The sequence below is a fragment of the Pholcus phalangioides genome, unplaced genomic scaffold (genome assembly GCF_987345545.1).
Source record: "Pholcus phalangioides strain wild (caught in Gottingen) unplaced genomic scaffold, Ppha-v1.0 ptg000013l_1, whole genome shotgun sequence".
Lineage (NCBI taxonomy): Eukaryota > Metazoa > Arthropoda > Arachnida > Araneae > Pholcidae > Pholcus > Pholcus phalangioides.
This window is the reverse complement of record NW_028301606.1, coordinates 36660733-36676840: the sequence shown is the minus strand read 5'-3', so window position 1 is coordinate 36676840 and position 16108 is coordinate 36660733. Positions and strand designations below refer to the sequence as shown.

General features: G+C 37.1%; 2 protein-coding genes across 2 annotated transcripts; both read right to left on the bottom strand.

The window, feature by feature from the left end:
- Nucleotides 1-828: 828 nt before the first annotated feature.
- On the bottom strand, nucleotides 829-8533 carry LOC149079032 (uncharacterized). Its single transcript, XM_089240530.1, has 3 exons — nucleotides 8418-8533; nucleotides 5754-5810; nucleotides 829-2776 (listed from the first exon to the last, which is right to left on the bottom strand). Exons 2-3 carry the CDS (start codon nucleotides 5791-5793, stop codon nucleotides 2169-2171), a joined length of 648 nt encoding a protein of 215 aa, XP_089096656.1. The 5' UTR covers nucleotides 5794-5810; nucleotides 8418-8533; the 3' UTR covers nucleotides 829-2168.
- A 1998-nt stretch (nucleotides 8534-10531) lies between these two features.
- Nucleotides 10532-14794, bottom strand: LOC149079031 (uncharacterized). The gene is made up of 3 exons (XM_089241294.1): nucleotides 14679-14794; nucleotides 14390-14444; nucleotides 10532-11184 (listed from the first exon to the last, which is right to left on the bottom strand). Exons 2-3 carry the CDS (start codon nucleotides 14424-14426, stop codon nucleotides 10577-10579), a joined length of 645 nt encoding a protein of 214 aa, XP_089097420.1. The 5' UTR covers nucleotides 14427-14444; nucleotides 14679-14794; the 3' UTR covers nucleotides 10532-10576.
- Nucleotides 14795-16108: the final 1314 nt, after the last annotated feature.

The window sequence follows — 16108 nt, the reverse complement described above, 5'->3', positions numbered from 1 at the left end:
ATGCGTCCTCCAGTGTTACGGGGCTCAGTCGATTGCGCTCAAAATGGATTGCCTTGAGTTTTCAACGTGTTCCCGCAACAGATCGATTGCCCATAGTCTAATTATCGTCATTCATGGTGTTTTGGGGGAAGGGATTTGAATTTTTTCAAACATATTAGTTGCGTTACCAGCAATCATAACGAAAACTATGTGAATTCGATTAAGAGTTGAAAGATATTAAAAATGTTTTGTCAAAAAAAATGCTTCTGCTAGCGCCATCTGCTGTTTATTCAAAACACTATTTTTTAAATGCATATTTGAGTAATATGTTTATCCCTTTTTTAATAAAAATTACAATGTGGTGTAAAATTGTGATAACAATTATTTTAATTGAGTTTAGTTAGAGTGAATCATTGAAATCTGCATTACGGTCCATTTCAAGTTTCGGTTTCGTTAATTACGCGTTCCAATCAAAATTAGTTTCGTTTCCATTAGAGGCATCTATTGTTTGTCATGCATGATATATTTTCTGATTTCTGCGCACGTGAACGATATATATATATTTTTTTTTTTCATTTTCTTCTGAGAAATATTTTTTTTTAACATCAGTGTAATTAATCGTTTCAGCGATATTTAAAAAAGTTGAGCCCACTTGCAACAACATCGGGTAACTGCAATATCGGTTAATACGATTTTCTCTTCCAAGTTCGTGAATTTCAAGTCGTGAAACGTGATAAATTAGTTTTGTTTTTCAGCGTCATCTATCAATGACTTTAAATGACACTTTCTGAGTTATCACGTATGAATTTTGGTGACATATTTTTTTACTTTTTCTATCGTTTCTTTTATCCGAAAAATAAATTTCTCAAAAATTTACAAACAGAACGTTTTATTTTGATGAGTCACGCCACTTATGAAATAATCGGATGCAGTGAAATATCGGTTAATATGATTTGCTTCGTTTGTGATACATAAATTTATCATATACTATTTTATTTACTAACACTTTCTTCCGCTCTTGTTTTGACATAGTTATGAGCTAAATGCAAGTTTTTTGCACCAATGTCACTGATTGGGACTTTACATTTCTACATCTCCAATTCCCGTTTTGCGATATTTATAATAAAAGTATAGAATCAAATTTTTTTTGCGAGCTTTTTGGAAACGAACAGCCACAGAAATGAAAATTGTTAAAAATGCAGTATTTTCTATGTTATAAGTAAAACTCCGTGAAATAACTAAACTATCTCGGATTAAAACATGTTCAGATCACTTTGTACCTTTTTTAAAGACTGTCCCGTCGACTTCTGCATATTATAATAGGAAAAAGAGGGACGAACGACGTGTTTCACTTACTGTCGAAGTAAGAATTATCTGCCTAATAATAATATTATAGATGCTACCTTATGAAATTAAAGGAGTGAGGGCAAACGATTTTTTTTTTAAAGTTATTGTCAGGGCAATCGATATACAGCCGATAGTACACGTAAAATACGAGTAATGGTGATATAAAAGTTGATGTCAAGGTAAAAGTTCACCACCTGGTTATTTCCCTTGAATGATAAACATTAATTTATCAGCACAGCTGGTGACGCTGAGCCTATTTCACTTATCTACTTATTTAGTGTAAAATCTGATGTTTCCAAATGACTGTTTTTCTGCTTTAGTAGTAGTTATAGATGAAAATTTTAGCACTGATTTAATGAGGGGGAAAATCTAGAAAGTACTTTAATGAGAGGTTTAAAGGATCTCATACCTCTTTAAGATCGTGAAAAACTATGCTCTAGCAGAAATATCATGAAAAATGCTATTTAATACAAAACAAATACAATGCCACAACAGGCAAACTGCCCAACGAGGTGGCTGACTTAAGAACATCATGGATCCCCGAGCCATTTCATGCTATTAAATTGATGTCATGCTATTTTATTATGCGCGAAAGCTGATTTTAATGATTTTTTTTTTAATTTTTACAAAATCAGATATTAGCGATGTGCAAAAATTTATAATGGCATAGTATGGCATATACAATCAAAATTATGCGTGAAAAAATTCGAAATAAATGAATTGCTAAATAATATTTTTAATGCTAGAGTATAATTTTCCCCACCACGTTTAAAAGTATGAGATCCCTTGATGAAAGAAAAAAAAGCAATGATGTTTCTGGGAATTTTTTATTGAACCGGCAATCATTTGGGCAACGAGACTTTGGATGCAGCCCTGCTGAGAGCTGAACGGAATCCGTTCATAATCAACGAGTAGATATCCGACGACACTCGGCTTTTGTAAGAATCACTCAGGTGCTTGGTTTGCCTGCTAAGCTTACCCCATCCGGCATACTTTGGATTCACCTGACCGACAAGCTGGAAGTCTAATTTACTGACGGTAGCGAAGTGTGAAGCCGGAGGTGCGCTGAGAACAACGTAGACCACGGTTTTCGTTACGTTCGAGGTGACGTTGAGCGAGACGCTAGGGGACTTTCCATACTTGACGTTCACCTTGTGCGACGACGAGAGCCGATCGAACGCGATCGTGCAGTTGTAGTTCGTGTTTCCGAAACTAAGTGCAGGTCCAGTGCATTCCCCGTACCTCCTGACGTTTTCTAACCCATGGACGCGTCCCTGGTGGTAGCTAGCTTTGCCTTTGACGTCGAGGAAGATCATTTTGTCGCGCCATTCTGTTGTGAAATCCGGGATGGTAGCGGGAACTAAACCTTGTTGATGGAGTTCATTTCCCAGTGCCATGATGAGAATATTTTCCACGTACCTATTAGCTTCAGGTGACGCCGATACAAAGCCTGTAAATGTCAGAAAAAAAGGAAAATGCTGATAAAAAAAAATAACGAGTAACTTTTCTTTTGTTTATTTGGCGGCTAGAAAAGCACTCGGCTTGTAAAAGTTATTACGTTAATGTAATTTAATTTTTTTTAAGAATCTTTAAACGTAAACTACTGAAATGTGTATCAGGTATCTTGGTTGTGTGTATATATACATATATAGAGAGAGAGACGGGGAGAGAGAGAGAGAGCATAATCACATTTTTTTCCTTAATACAACATACATATAATAAGATTTAGTGAACATTCAGATTTGCGGAAACGTCCTCCTTCAATTAATCTCCATGTCTTCGTAATTTTATTTTATTTTGGTAAATATATATTGGTACATTTGATCTTTTTTTTTTCAACATTTTCTGCACACGAGGGCTAATTAGATTAGACACATGGACCTATAATTTATTGCCGATTCCAAACGGCAGCCTTTTTTTTATACTCACCAAAAGGTTGGTGCGCCAAACCCTAGGTGTGGGATTCCCTGTGGTAGCAATTTTTTTCTGTGGTTATGACGCCGTTTTTGTTGTACGCATGCGTCAGGAAAGTTTCTGACAAAGACGAATCGGGTATCGGACTCGTGACTTCTCTAATCGTCGAAGGAATAACATCCTTCGGTACCTCAGGAGAGGATCTTATCGACCTGGGCTACCGCGCCCGAATGTAGGTAGGTATGTTGTGTAAATGGAAAGGGTCACAGTGGAGGTCCTGTAGGCCCGTAGTCAGAAATCTCGTTCGGGGGGACCACTTTAATTTCGGGGGGAGGGATCAAAGTGATCGAACAATAGATTTGGCCATCTTTTTCCCTTTCGGAGACCAGACCACCAAGTAACTGGTCGAGTAGTCATAGTGACGGACTCACATCGTGAGGTTCCGGGTTCGAACCCCACCGTCGCCACAGTGGTGGTCGGCTGAAGTTGGTTTTCTGTGGTTCTGAACTTCAAGGAGCGAATGAGAGCCGATCTCCCCCTTTAAAAAGTGTCTCGCCACAAAGAGCAACAGACCTACAAACAGTACAAATGTAATTCAATTATAACGCATCACTCACTTCACTTCTGAAATATAGATGGCGGCACTGAAAAATCAAAAACACAACACTACATACGCACTCAGACTGTTAGGTACATACACAGATACACTTCCAGCGCAACTCACTAGGTAGTAAATCGCCCATAGATGGTGATAGACCTGAGTTTTGTGTGTGCTCGGTTTGAAAGAGAGAAAGACACCCAAGTACACCCCCCCCCCTCCTCCGCTACGGTTTTGAGGTCCTTTGTATATTTTCTGTAACTGCCGAAGTCGAGCATGAGAGGTGAGTTTTAAGTAATCAGTGGTCCTTCGGGGAAAATATTTCGGTGAGACCATGACGCATTTCTTTGCTTCAAACCCTCCAACATTCTCAACTATCTCACATTTCAACATATCTTCCATCTCATGTTAAAAGCACGAATGTGCAGTGTCCTTGGGGAAAAAAACGTGGGAAAGGACGCTTGAATGTTTACTCAACCCATGTGATAAATCCATAACTCGATGGAAGTTATTTTCCTAAAATGTTTTGTAACATGAATTTCTATAAGGATATACATTCGCGTTTCTGGCAAAACTTAGAGGCAAAATGAGGTATCCAACCCACCTAATAAAAAAAAGTGAAAATTTGTGGATTCGTACTTCTAGCATGAGGGGTGGAGGATATATGTATTCTCCTTCCTAGCCTTCTTCACTGAATTCAGCAAGCGTGGTATCCATTACTTTAAAGGGGTAATAGACGAATCATTCAATGAGTATGGAGAGGAAAAATATAAAATATCTCACGATGGACGAATAGACCAACGCGCTTCTTGAAATTTACCGACGTACCAGCAATTGTCTTCCAGGCGTCTTGTGGGTGCCTGCGGCATTTTGCAGTTTGCGTCGAACACAAAGACATTGTATTATCTTTTCCCGCTCCATGCTCATCGAATGATCTGTCTACATCCCCTTTTGTGCCCCTTGGTGCATGGGCACCGGAACCTGGATGATGAGGCTGTTTGAGGGCCCCTCCCCGAAAATTAATGAATACACAATGCAACGCACCCTTTCCCTCTTGAGTGCTCGAGTCCCGTATATACGGGATGACAGGCAACTTTCAGCCCCTCCCTAATGTGATCTTCATGTCGGTGCCACTAAACACAAGCTATGCCCCCCCCCCCCCAGCATTGGATGCAGTTATATTTAGTCAAAAACGGCTTCTTCATTTTCGCATCAAACTGATTGTTGTTTTGCCACCGCTAAAAATCTTCACTGAATTTTTCTCACAATCTTGCCTTATTTGACGTACGGAAATAAGTTGTGTTTGCACATCAGTGCGGTTCTTTCTATCTATCTATTATTTTGGTGAAGGTTAGAGCGTTGTTCAATAACGACTGGATCACTGTGACGACGATCAATACGATCGACGTCACACTAGAGAGAAAAGATCTGCAGCATAAAATTTTTTACTGGCTCTGATTACGCATAGCTATATGGTATCTGAACGTTTTAGGGAAACGTAAATTTTTATGATTCAAATTACGATGCTGTCTGATCATGTAGTAAGTCCTCAGCCTGAGTCAAGGATGGTTAACCTTTAAACAGTCTAGTCATTTTGAAGAATTTGTTAAGGGATCACAATCTACGCAATTTATTGGCTACGAATTTTCAAAGTTCATTTTTGATGACGCTCTGAAAATTCAAACAACAATAAGGGTAATAGTTTTCGGTAAGATTTATCACGGTTGTAGTTTAGTGGCTTTCACCAGAAGCATTTTAGCATCTATAGTAAGAAACATCAACAATTGGATTATATTGCCATAAATTATGTGATGATTTTTATTTTAATCATAAACTTTCTTATTTAAGACTAAATCCCGTATAAGAAAAATTGTTTGCTCCACAATGTTTTATAATGATCGTATGAATTACTCACCTAACAGAGCCAAGGCTATAACGCACACTGTTCTACTCATGGTGGGCAATTTTCGTCCTGAAAATTGTAAGAAAAAAACACTCATGGGTATAATGTTTATAATTCAAAAAAATCAATGTCGAGCTTTTCAAATATCACGTTTTATTGAAAATTATTTTTTATATTCAAACGTAAGATTACATATTGATTATACACATTTTTAAGATAATTTCATTCACTTTTTAAACGTAAAACTCTCCAACAGTTTTTTTCCTTAACTTTTTTATTTTTATCAGCTTATTATTTAAGCTTTGCATGAAACGAGAAATTTATCAACAAAATTTATATTATTGAACTACTGGGTGCCCCACACATTCGTAAATATTTCAAAAACTCGTAAAAATTGAAGCAATTGGTATATTTGAATGCGGTTTGGGAAAAAAGTTATTCTCACTAAGGGGGATTTTTTTCGGTGCAGAAAAAAAAACATTAGTTCAAAATTTTGTCAATACAGGGCGCTGCATGAAAGAAAATAACTGGAAATATGCAAATCTATAACATGCAGGGTGTACGATTAACAGCGCATTTCTCAATTTTTCTGTTACTGGCGCGAATATAAAGTTTTCATTGTGCTGGTGACATCGGTGGATAAACCACTGATGAAGTTGTTTTGCCTTAGCTAGGAACCACCAGCAAGCTTTATGAACGGACACAGAAGCGATTGAAGAAAAATTCTATCGACAAAAATCTGGATTTTTTTTTTTTTTTTTCATCTCAAACCATATCCTCTTTCGTGAGAATAACTCTTTTGAATCCACATTCAAATATACCAATTCCTTCAATTTTTATGAAATTTTAAATTATTTACAAATTTATGGGGCACCCTGTATATATTATGATTAATTATATTGGGATTAAAAATAAATAAAATTAATAAACAGAAGTTAATCAAATTTTAATTTCTGTATCTTTTGTCACTCCGTCAAGACGAACTTTTGTTCCGAAATATACGTTTGAAAACAAAAGTGCGTTTTATAAATGTATCAGTAAAACGCGTTTTAATTGCGTACACGAAATATGACGCCTCAAATGAGGAACACACAGTTTTGTTATAAAACTGAGTCAAACAAATACGTTAATTAATAGTCGTATACACTAAAATTTGGAATATACACCATGTCAGGTGGCCAGAGACGTAAAGTGCATCAGCAAATAATAACGTCTCTTTTATTCTCTTCTCAAATATACAAATTGTAGGTTTCTTCTTGTTTTAAGGAAAATTAGTTTAAATTGTGTTCTTCTATCTTTTTACAACTCCGGGGGGTCGATGAAAGTAGTTGAACATTTTCGCAAACCCGGCAGAAACCGGAGAAATAATTTGCGGACAGACATAAAATAAACAGGAGAAAAAAAAATAAATACGGTATATACCCCCCGGCAAAAAATAAATAAATAAATACCGTATTTTAACGTGCAGCCCTCTGATTTTTCGGGCTTGAAATTTGGAGAAAACGTTTTCTTATGAAATACATTTTTTTTTTATTTTAAGCTATAAAACAGGAAGATTGTGCCGGTGGGTTGTGGGTATACGGAACGACGAACATTGAAAATATCTTTATTCTACTTCAATACGGAACACCTGCACATTAACTTGTGAAACCGACAGTCCTTCGCCATGAAGGTTAAAATCGAACCTTCTAGAATGTTTTCTGTTTCATGTGTCGATGAAAACTTAATCTTCGGGTGTCTCGTCAATAAAAAGTACTACTGCACGTCTAATACATATTGTAACAGCTTGCCTGTTAAAATATCCTTTTTTTTTGTTCATCATAGAGACCATTAAATTCCTAATCACTCATCTGATACATCACAATCAGCTACATAAACTAATTATCCCGTTGCTTCCGGTGTTGTAAGTTATGAGGATTAGATTTTTCGAGGAATTTAGTAGTTTGTTTAATGTCTAAAATACTATTCATGTATAAGAAATCTCCTTTTTTGGGACTCAATTTTTGGCAAAAAGTGGCTCCTTATACACGGGAAAATACGGTAATAGAAATAATTTTATGGACGCCTGACAATAAATAAGAAATTATTTGTGGACGGATGAAAAAATAAATAAAAAATAAAAATAGTTCACAAACATGCTTGCAGCTGAATCAGAATTAAAAACTAATATAGATACGGTACATGATTTTTACAATTAAATCTAAAATTATGTAGTGATTACATGAATTAGGCAAAATGTTTCACAGATCGGTAGGAAATTACCACGAACCGACACCGGTCCGCGGACCACCGATTAAAAGGACACAGGTTTAAAACATAGTTATTTTCGTTTAAAACATAGTTTTTAATCATTGTCTCTAGGAGAGAGTTGCAGGCATAGTTTTTTTAAGAAGACACACGTTAATTGTTTCTTCTTTTTTTCCTATGAATTAATTTTCATCAAGGCGGTTGATTATATTGATTGAGTCCATTATAACTTAACACTTTATCATTAAAATTGCCTGAATCACGGGAATTATTCAGTAAACAAATTTTCGAATCGCCACGTATTATATTTTTGTCACGTGCATCTCGAAGAGAAATTCGAAAGAATTCTTTATAACGAGATTGATACAAATTGGATGGTAAAGGTTTGTTTTCAAAGGATTTAACTTAAACGTATCAAAAGGATCTTACCTCTTCTCCAACCAGTGAACTTAATAAATACAGTCAAAATACAGTCATCTGTTTTGAATACTGCGTCTTCGCAGATAACAACGTCTTTTCGGAGGGGAATTGTGATATCCACAGTTAAAATGAACGACTTTATCTTTCGATATCACGCTCCACTGTTTGATAAACTCGGTTCGTGGATGGCTAGTAATGATAATGCTTCATACATAAATACCTGCATTTGGCTTTGCGTAAATTAAAGAAATATAAGGAATAAAAACTGAATTTAATCATTTAATCTAAGTCGTATCGATTCCTTTAATATGAAAAATGTTTGAACTGAGATTATAACAGATGAACTACAGTTGACTTTTTTCATTATGCAGTGAATGCACGGTATAGTTATAATCTCTTCACCAGATCATATGATGAGAAATACCATGTAAACGTCCATGAATGTGAGAAAATAAATAAAGAGCAATAAAAACAAAGCGAAATATTTTCAAGCTTTTAATTAGTTTCTCCAGTTATTACAGTAGGACCTCTCAAATCTGGACTCCTCGAGACCTATGTGATTCCAGATTATATAGATCAGTGTTTCCTAAAATGAGCAATATCGCCCCCTGGTGGACGATGGAATAGTCAAGGGGCGATAGAAGCTATTTTTATAAAAGGATCCTATGGGTTCGCTTGAGTTGGGGGGGGGGGGGGGAGCGATGAAAAAAAACAATTCCGAAGAACGGGGAGATGGATCAAAAAAGTTTGGGACACTATGATATAGATCAACTTTTGTTTATTTCACGAGTTTCATATTTGAAGCAGTAATATACTTTTTTCACTTCATGTTTTCTTTAGAAAAAAATAACTAAAGCAATATACTGGGCGTCCAGTAAGTGCTAGCACGGCCTTTATCTCATCAACAGTCCGTCGTAGAGGTATGGTTCCAACTTAAAAAATCTTCGACAGGCGTTCAAAAATTACCCTGTACCAGTTTCGCGATTGAAAATATAGTATGTAACAAAATAAAAAATAAAAAAATCGAAATATTTATACCGTCCCCTTGTACACACTTCCAATTAGAAAGTTGGGGCGCGGAAGCCCAGGTCGATAAGATGCTCGCCTAAAGTACCAAAGGATGTTTAGAGGTGTCGCGAGTTCGATGCCCGGTTCGTCCTTGTCAGAAAACTTTCCTGACAGGGGTACGACAAAAAAACGGCGACTTGACCCCAGCAAAAAATTGCTACCGCAGGGAGTCCCCCATCGAGGGGTTAGCGTACCAACCTCTCGATGAGTATAAAAAACAAGCCTGCCGTTCGGAATCGGCAATAAATTGTAGGTCCCGGTCTAATTAGCCCTCGTGTGCAGAAAATGACCGTGGTGCGACAAAAATGATCAATGATCAATGACCAATTAGAAAGTTGTTGCCCTGTCTCTTTTCATGCCAACAAAAAAAAATCCACGTTCCAAATGCAATATTCACAGAGATATTCGAAAAACGGAAGAAATTTGGGAAAGAACGGCGTTAAATGCGGGTAAAACAGAGACTCGCGTACTGGCAAAGTTATTTTGGGAAAAGAGCGTTGTGTCCGTTAGTTTTTGCTGATCTTTCATAACTTTTCTCAAGTTTTTTGAATTAAAATGTCTTAGCAACTATTGCACTTAGAAACATGGAATTTTTTCCATGAGAGACGGGGCAACAACAACTTTTTAATTGTACATTAGAGGACAAAGGGACCGTATAAAAATTTAGATTTTTTTCATTTTGTAATTCACTGTATTTTCACTCTCACAACTGGTAAAGGGGTGATTTTTTGAACGCCTTTTGAGCATTTTTAAACTAGATTCATACCTCTATGATGGCCGGTTGATGAGATAAAGGTTGCATTAGCACTTACGGGAGGACACCCTGTATGTTATTTTTTAAAAATCTTTCGGTTTCTAAATTTGATCGCAATGATTATGGCGATACTGTGTCTCCCCGAGGAGGAATTGAATGGCTATGAATTGCATTCATAGACCATATGTGTTTATTGGATGTAATTTATTAAGAAAGAAACATATAAAAAATAGAAGAAGAGATCACAGAAGAATATAATATAGAGAAATAAATGAAGAATATAAATGAAGAGAAAAATAAATTAAACAAAAAATTTCCACTTTTTATTCATCAGCAATAACAACATTTAACGAGGTATTTGAACTTGAGCTGCGGCTCGGTTAAGAGCGTAACGGAATCTGTTGTTCATTGTTGAGACGATATCAGCTGAGACTCGACTTCTGTAAGAATCTGACAGGAATTTCAGGTGCTTGCTAAGAGGCCCCAGTCCGGTGTACTTTGGATTAACCTGGCCGACCAGCTGGAAGTCAAGCCTGCTAACGTTAGCGACGTAAGAGTTTGACGGAGCGCTCAGCACGACGTACATCAGGGTTCTGGTTACGTTAGCGGTAACGTTGATTGAGACCTTGGGCAACTTTCCGTACTTTATGCTCACCTTGTGCGTTGCAGAGAGGTAGTCGAAGGAAATGGAGCAGTTGTAGTGGACTTGGCCGTAGCTGTACGAGGGTCCGTAGCACTCTCCGTACCTCCTGACGTTGTCCAATCCAAAGAAGCGTCCCTGCGTGTAATCTGCAGTGCCGTTGACTTTCGTGAAGAAAACTTTATCTTGCCATTTACTAGTGAAGTCTGAAAGTGGAGCGGGAACTAAACCTTGATACCCGAGCTCATTTCTCAGTGGCCCGTAGAGAATGGCTTCCACATAGCTGTTTGCCTGAGGAGTCGCCGATGCGGCACCTAAAAGCATTAATGAAAATAAAATTCACTCATTCTCCATGTTTTACTACATAATTATTGGATTTAATTTTGTTCGCCGATGAATTTGAGCTTGTATCGAAAATGAATGTGAAAATCTTTCAACACTCGTTTATTAACTTCTTCAACGGTGTTTACGAGGTATCTCATCTAACTTTACGCTTTGTACTCGCATTTCGGCAATGATGAGCCCAGAGATTTCTGTACATCAGGTTTTTGTCACGAAAATGTTTTTTATTCCTCCCAACTAGCCATACCAACTGTCAGTGGGCGGGGTCGGCTTCTATTCAAATGCTGATAACAGAAGTGGAGGAAAAACCAGAGCCATAGTACAAGGGTTGCCTCATGAAGCGCTGGAGCAACACGAGCTAGATGTGTGTGTGTGCTATAGCTGGTGTTGGCTGGAGTCGGTACCATTTGACGTCACGTGTGACGTCATTCCCCTGCAAACCGAGTGCGCCTGCTTTGCATTAACAACAATTAACAACTACCTTGTTAATTAAGGAAGTTTGCACAATGACTGTACTTGCCCATTTTACTGAAGTATTTACAAAATTATCTTTTTGAGTATTGTTTAGTTGATCATTAGCATTTGTATATTTATTGACTTTCTTCGTTCAACCATTTAAACATTTAAAATAAGAAATTTCGCATTTGCTTATGAGGTAATTCCAATAAGAATATTTTTCTCGGATTCATCTCAAGTACGTCAGTTGCTGATTTTCATTGAGTTAAGGGCAACTCGACACCGATAATTTCAATTATCTTTTGAACTTTCTAGAATTTTAATTGTCTTTTCGTTTTCAATTAGGCGTACCTTTAAGAAGTGTTGACTTCGTATTTCTAACCAATACAACTACTACAACTAAACAACACATGCATCTCGTCCACATTCCTCTGCAGATATTCTAACGAATTGGTACATGTTGGAATGTGCGTGTACGTGTTGTGAACCTAACGTGAAGCTTGTTTCTGGGTAATGCTTGTTATGTGTAGTGCTGTCATCTGCCATCAGTTTTTCTAACCATGAGCGAAGTGTGATGATTGAATAATTGCACCATTATAGGCCTGTTGTTCTCTGTGGAGAGGCTTTTTAACGAGGAGATCGGCTCGCGCCTCGAAGGTGGGAACCATACCAATACAACTGCAGCATAAAAACATGGGAAGCCAGTGGCGTCGGAGCCTGGCGTGCTGTGGAGTGCTCGAGTCCCCACGGTAATTCATAGTATGGGTCTGAGCACCCAAATAAATTTATTCAGAAATCTAAATTTCCTATGTAAAGATCAAGACGAGCACCTACTAGTTCCAAACACATCCGATGCCCTGTGGGAAGCAAATACAAAAAAAAAATATTTCTAACGCACAATATTTGAAGTTACTATTATTATTTTGAATACTAACTCACAAACTAGTGCTTGGGATTTCATTGCATTTTTTAAATCATAGATTATAAAAATTACTCCTGGGACACTAAAACAACACCATAAATATCTTCCAATCGTATGCTGATGTCGACTGCTATTTAAAAAAAATGGCAAGGTCGTGATGTCACACCACCCTGTGAAACCACGCCCACTAAGCCAAAGCGGCAAGCGTAACATCAAAGAGATGAAACAGCCCTTACTATATAGCCCTAAGAAAAAAGGTGTTTAAACATGTTTTTTACCCTTCTCTTTCGATTAGTATAGGAATATGCGTATAGTATAAATTATAGAAAAGATAGAGTATTTCCTTTCTTCAGTTCATCGATCTGAAAGTTTGGAGGGAGAAGCACTATCATCTGCATGAAACTGAAAAGGAATGCTTCTTCTTGAAAAAATATGAAGCATTTTATGTATTAGCTATATTGCGGATCCGTTAAATTTTAAAAGCCACATAAGAAGGGTTGAAATGCACATCTGAACTGGATTCAGTGAATTCAGATTTAATTAGATTGGTCAATGGTAATTTTTATACGCGTAAATACAGGGGTATTCAGAGAAGATGGGAAAAAAACTTTAAGAGGTGATAGTACACACCAATATAAACAATTGTCATCGAAGAATGCATGGTCTAACATGAAACGCAACGGCGTGGATGCCAGCCCTGTGAAGTTATTCCAGCGTGCAACCATTCTAACAGTTGTAACGTACGGGATGTACATTTGCATGCATGGTGTGTTTTTTCACCCGATAAATATCAACAGGAATGCCGTTTTAATGTTTGCGGAGCGGCCGTTTCGAAATTACACTTATACTTTCGATATGGTAGACAGATGGCACCAGCTATTGAACATGAAACACGCATAACTCTGATGTCAAAATTCAGGGTGTCCAGTGCAAATGTCAATATTTTTGAGCAGTTACAACGCTTTACAAGACATTAAAAAGGATAAGAGAGAAAAGTAAGTATGAAAATAGAAGGAAACATTCAAAAAGTTTTTATAAAAAATCACAGTGCACTTCCGCATGTGCTCATGTGACTATATCACGTAGGAGCTTGCACTACGTGTTGATTTTAAGATCTTACCGCTTCACACATAGCGATTCTCTGAGCCCCAAATTCGGCAATTGTGCCTATTATAATTCTTTTTGACACATATAATGTTTCTTCATCTGAAAAAAGGTGTTGAAAAGGATACCTGGATCACACCGTCGATGAGGGCTAACATTTCCACACAACAATTTGCACCTTCTCCTATGGTGACACAATTTTTTCCCTTTGTTTCTTCGTAGCAATGGCAGGATACGTAATGACGCTTTCAGAAAATTGGTCATGAAACTCGCAGAGTTGGGCAGCCAATTTTTTCTGACATCTTCGGCACCTCCTACGAGACATTACTGATTTTTAAACGATTTTTGACATAAGGGACATTTGATCCGGACACCCTGTATTTTATAGCCGTGCATACTGCACTCAAAGCACCTCCCAACATACAAAAATTCGTTAGAAATTCCTCAAAGGAATATCTACGAGACACGCATGCATATTTTATTATCCCTATGCTGCACTGCGGTGTCATCTTGACACCGTCTTTTACAGACGAATTGTATACTATTGTGTGTGTGTTTGTATAGTATCAGTTAATTAATTCCTAGGCATTGATATCCTAAACCGAATAGTGCTTTTGATGTTTGGACAACAGTTACACAAAAAAGTAAGAAAAGAGCAAACACATAAATAATCTCAATAAATATTAATGACTCACCAAAAAGAGCAAGGACTGCAAATATTACTGTATACATATTGTACAATGTTCGTTCCTAAAACGAAAATATTTCTCATAAGCGAAAATGATTCATAAAATATTTCTCTAATGTATTTCATTTAATCCATTAAACATGAATGTTTATCACTGGTTATGAAAGCGTAGAAAGTCTTTTTCCGTAAGACTTTCCTGCCATGTTTTATAAACTTAGTTTATAAACTTAGAGTTTTTTAAAGGAATACAGTAATAATCATAATAAGATTGAAATTAGGAAAGTTGAAACCCTTACCTTACAGAAGCTGATATTGAACTGCAACTAAAGGAGCTGAATGTGGCTTATATAAAAAGACCAGCTGATAACAACTCGTGTTGTGTTATCCGGAGTAATATTTCTTCCAAAAAAAGATAATCATGTCACTTCTAAGGTAGTAAAAAAATAACTTTATCTATTGATATGTCATTGCTCGTGGGAATGAAAGATGTGTATCGGATGACAAAGGTTGCGAAACATGGACATATTGGATCACGTTTACTGTAAGAAAACATGAATACAAATGGCTTTGGTGGTACGCCAGGTAATTCAGTGGGCTATTTATAGAACTGTTATCAAACGAATCTTCTTTTGGGTATGAAATCAATGTTCCACAGGTCTTCTGTGAAGTTTTCAATCAAGCACATTGATTGCTTTTGGATTTTTTTTCGAATTGTTGCACGGACCAAGTCGTGTCGAAGTATCTCTGTAAATGTTTGCAAGAATGGTACCGCCCGACGTTACTGGTGAATTTTGACGACCTCTCCCAATAGAAACTACAATGGATTCTCAGAGCTATTTTGCTGTGAGAAAAATCCAAAACTTTTTTTTTTGGTTCAAAGTATGTCGCCCTTTGTTGGACATATTACAGCAAACCACTTCGTAATTAGTTGCTGTTACAAAGTACATAAACTATGCTTTTTTTGTTTATATACCTTCGGTTTGGACAATGGAGTCAAGTTGGAATACAAGTTGAACATTTGTAAAAAACTATGTAGCATAGGATTGGAGAGAAGGTTCTGAATTTAGCGTCATGGTCTAATTGTGACTATGACAATCTATATACTTCAATGCTCGATTCAGACACCCTTTCCCACGCTGTATATCAAAAATACTTGTCTGGATGATATCTGTCGGAATCCGTAGAAATCTGACACCTTTGCCATGACTCTTCCTCTCCCCACCCCCAACAAAAAACTTAACAGATTTTATCTATCACTCCCCACTTTCCCTTCTGCCTGGAAACTGACCAACCAAAACGTTGTACTGATTCGATCAATCACGCCAGGACGGAAAAAGTTTCCATTCTTCTTTCTTCAGTTGCTTTTTCTTCTATTTTCTTCTCCTGTTAATAATAATAGCAGATGGCGCATTTTATCTCGAAATGTTTGAGAACATTCACCAGGCAAAAATATTTTGAGAGCCAGACGTTAATTCCCGGACATGATAAAAAAAAATAAATTTCCACAAACACACATACACAAAAAACACATGCTCGGCTATCTCTTCACAGGTTGCATGCACGAGTCCGCAATTTGTAAGCCCCCTGATGTCCCGCAAGGGACAGTCCTGGAGTAAAAATTTAATTCTGTTCTGGTTGTTCCTGTATAGATTGACATGTTATGCCATATAAGTGATACCTTTGAAAATGGCACCTGCGAGTGCCGAAACGCGTCAGGTGTGTTTAA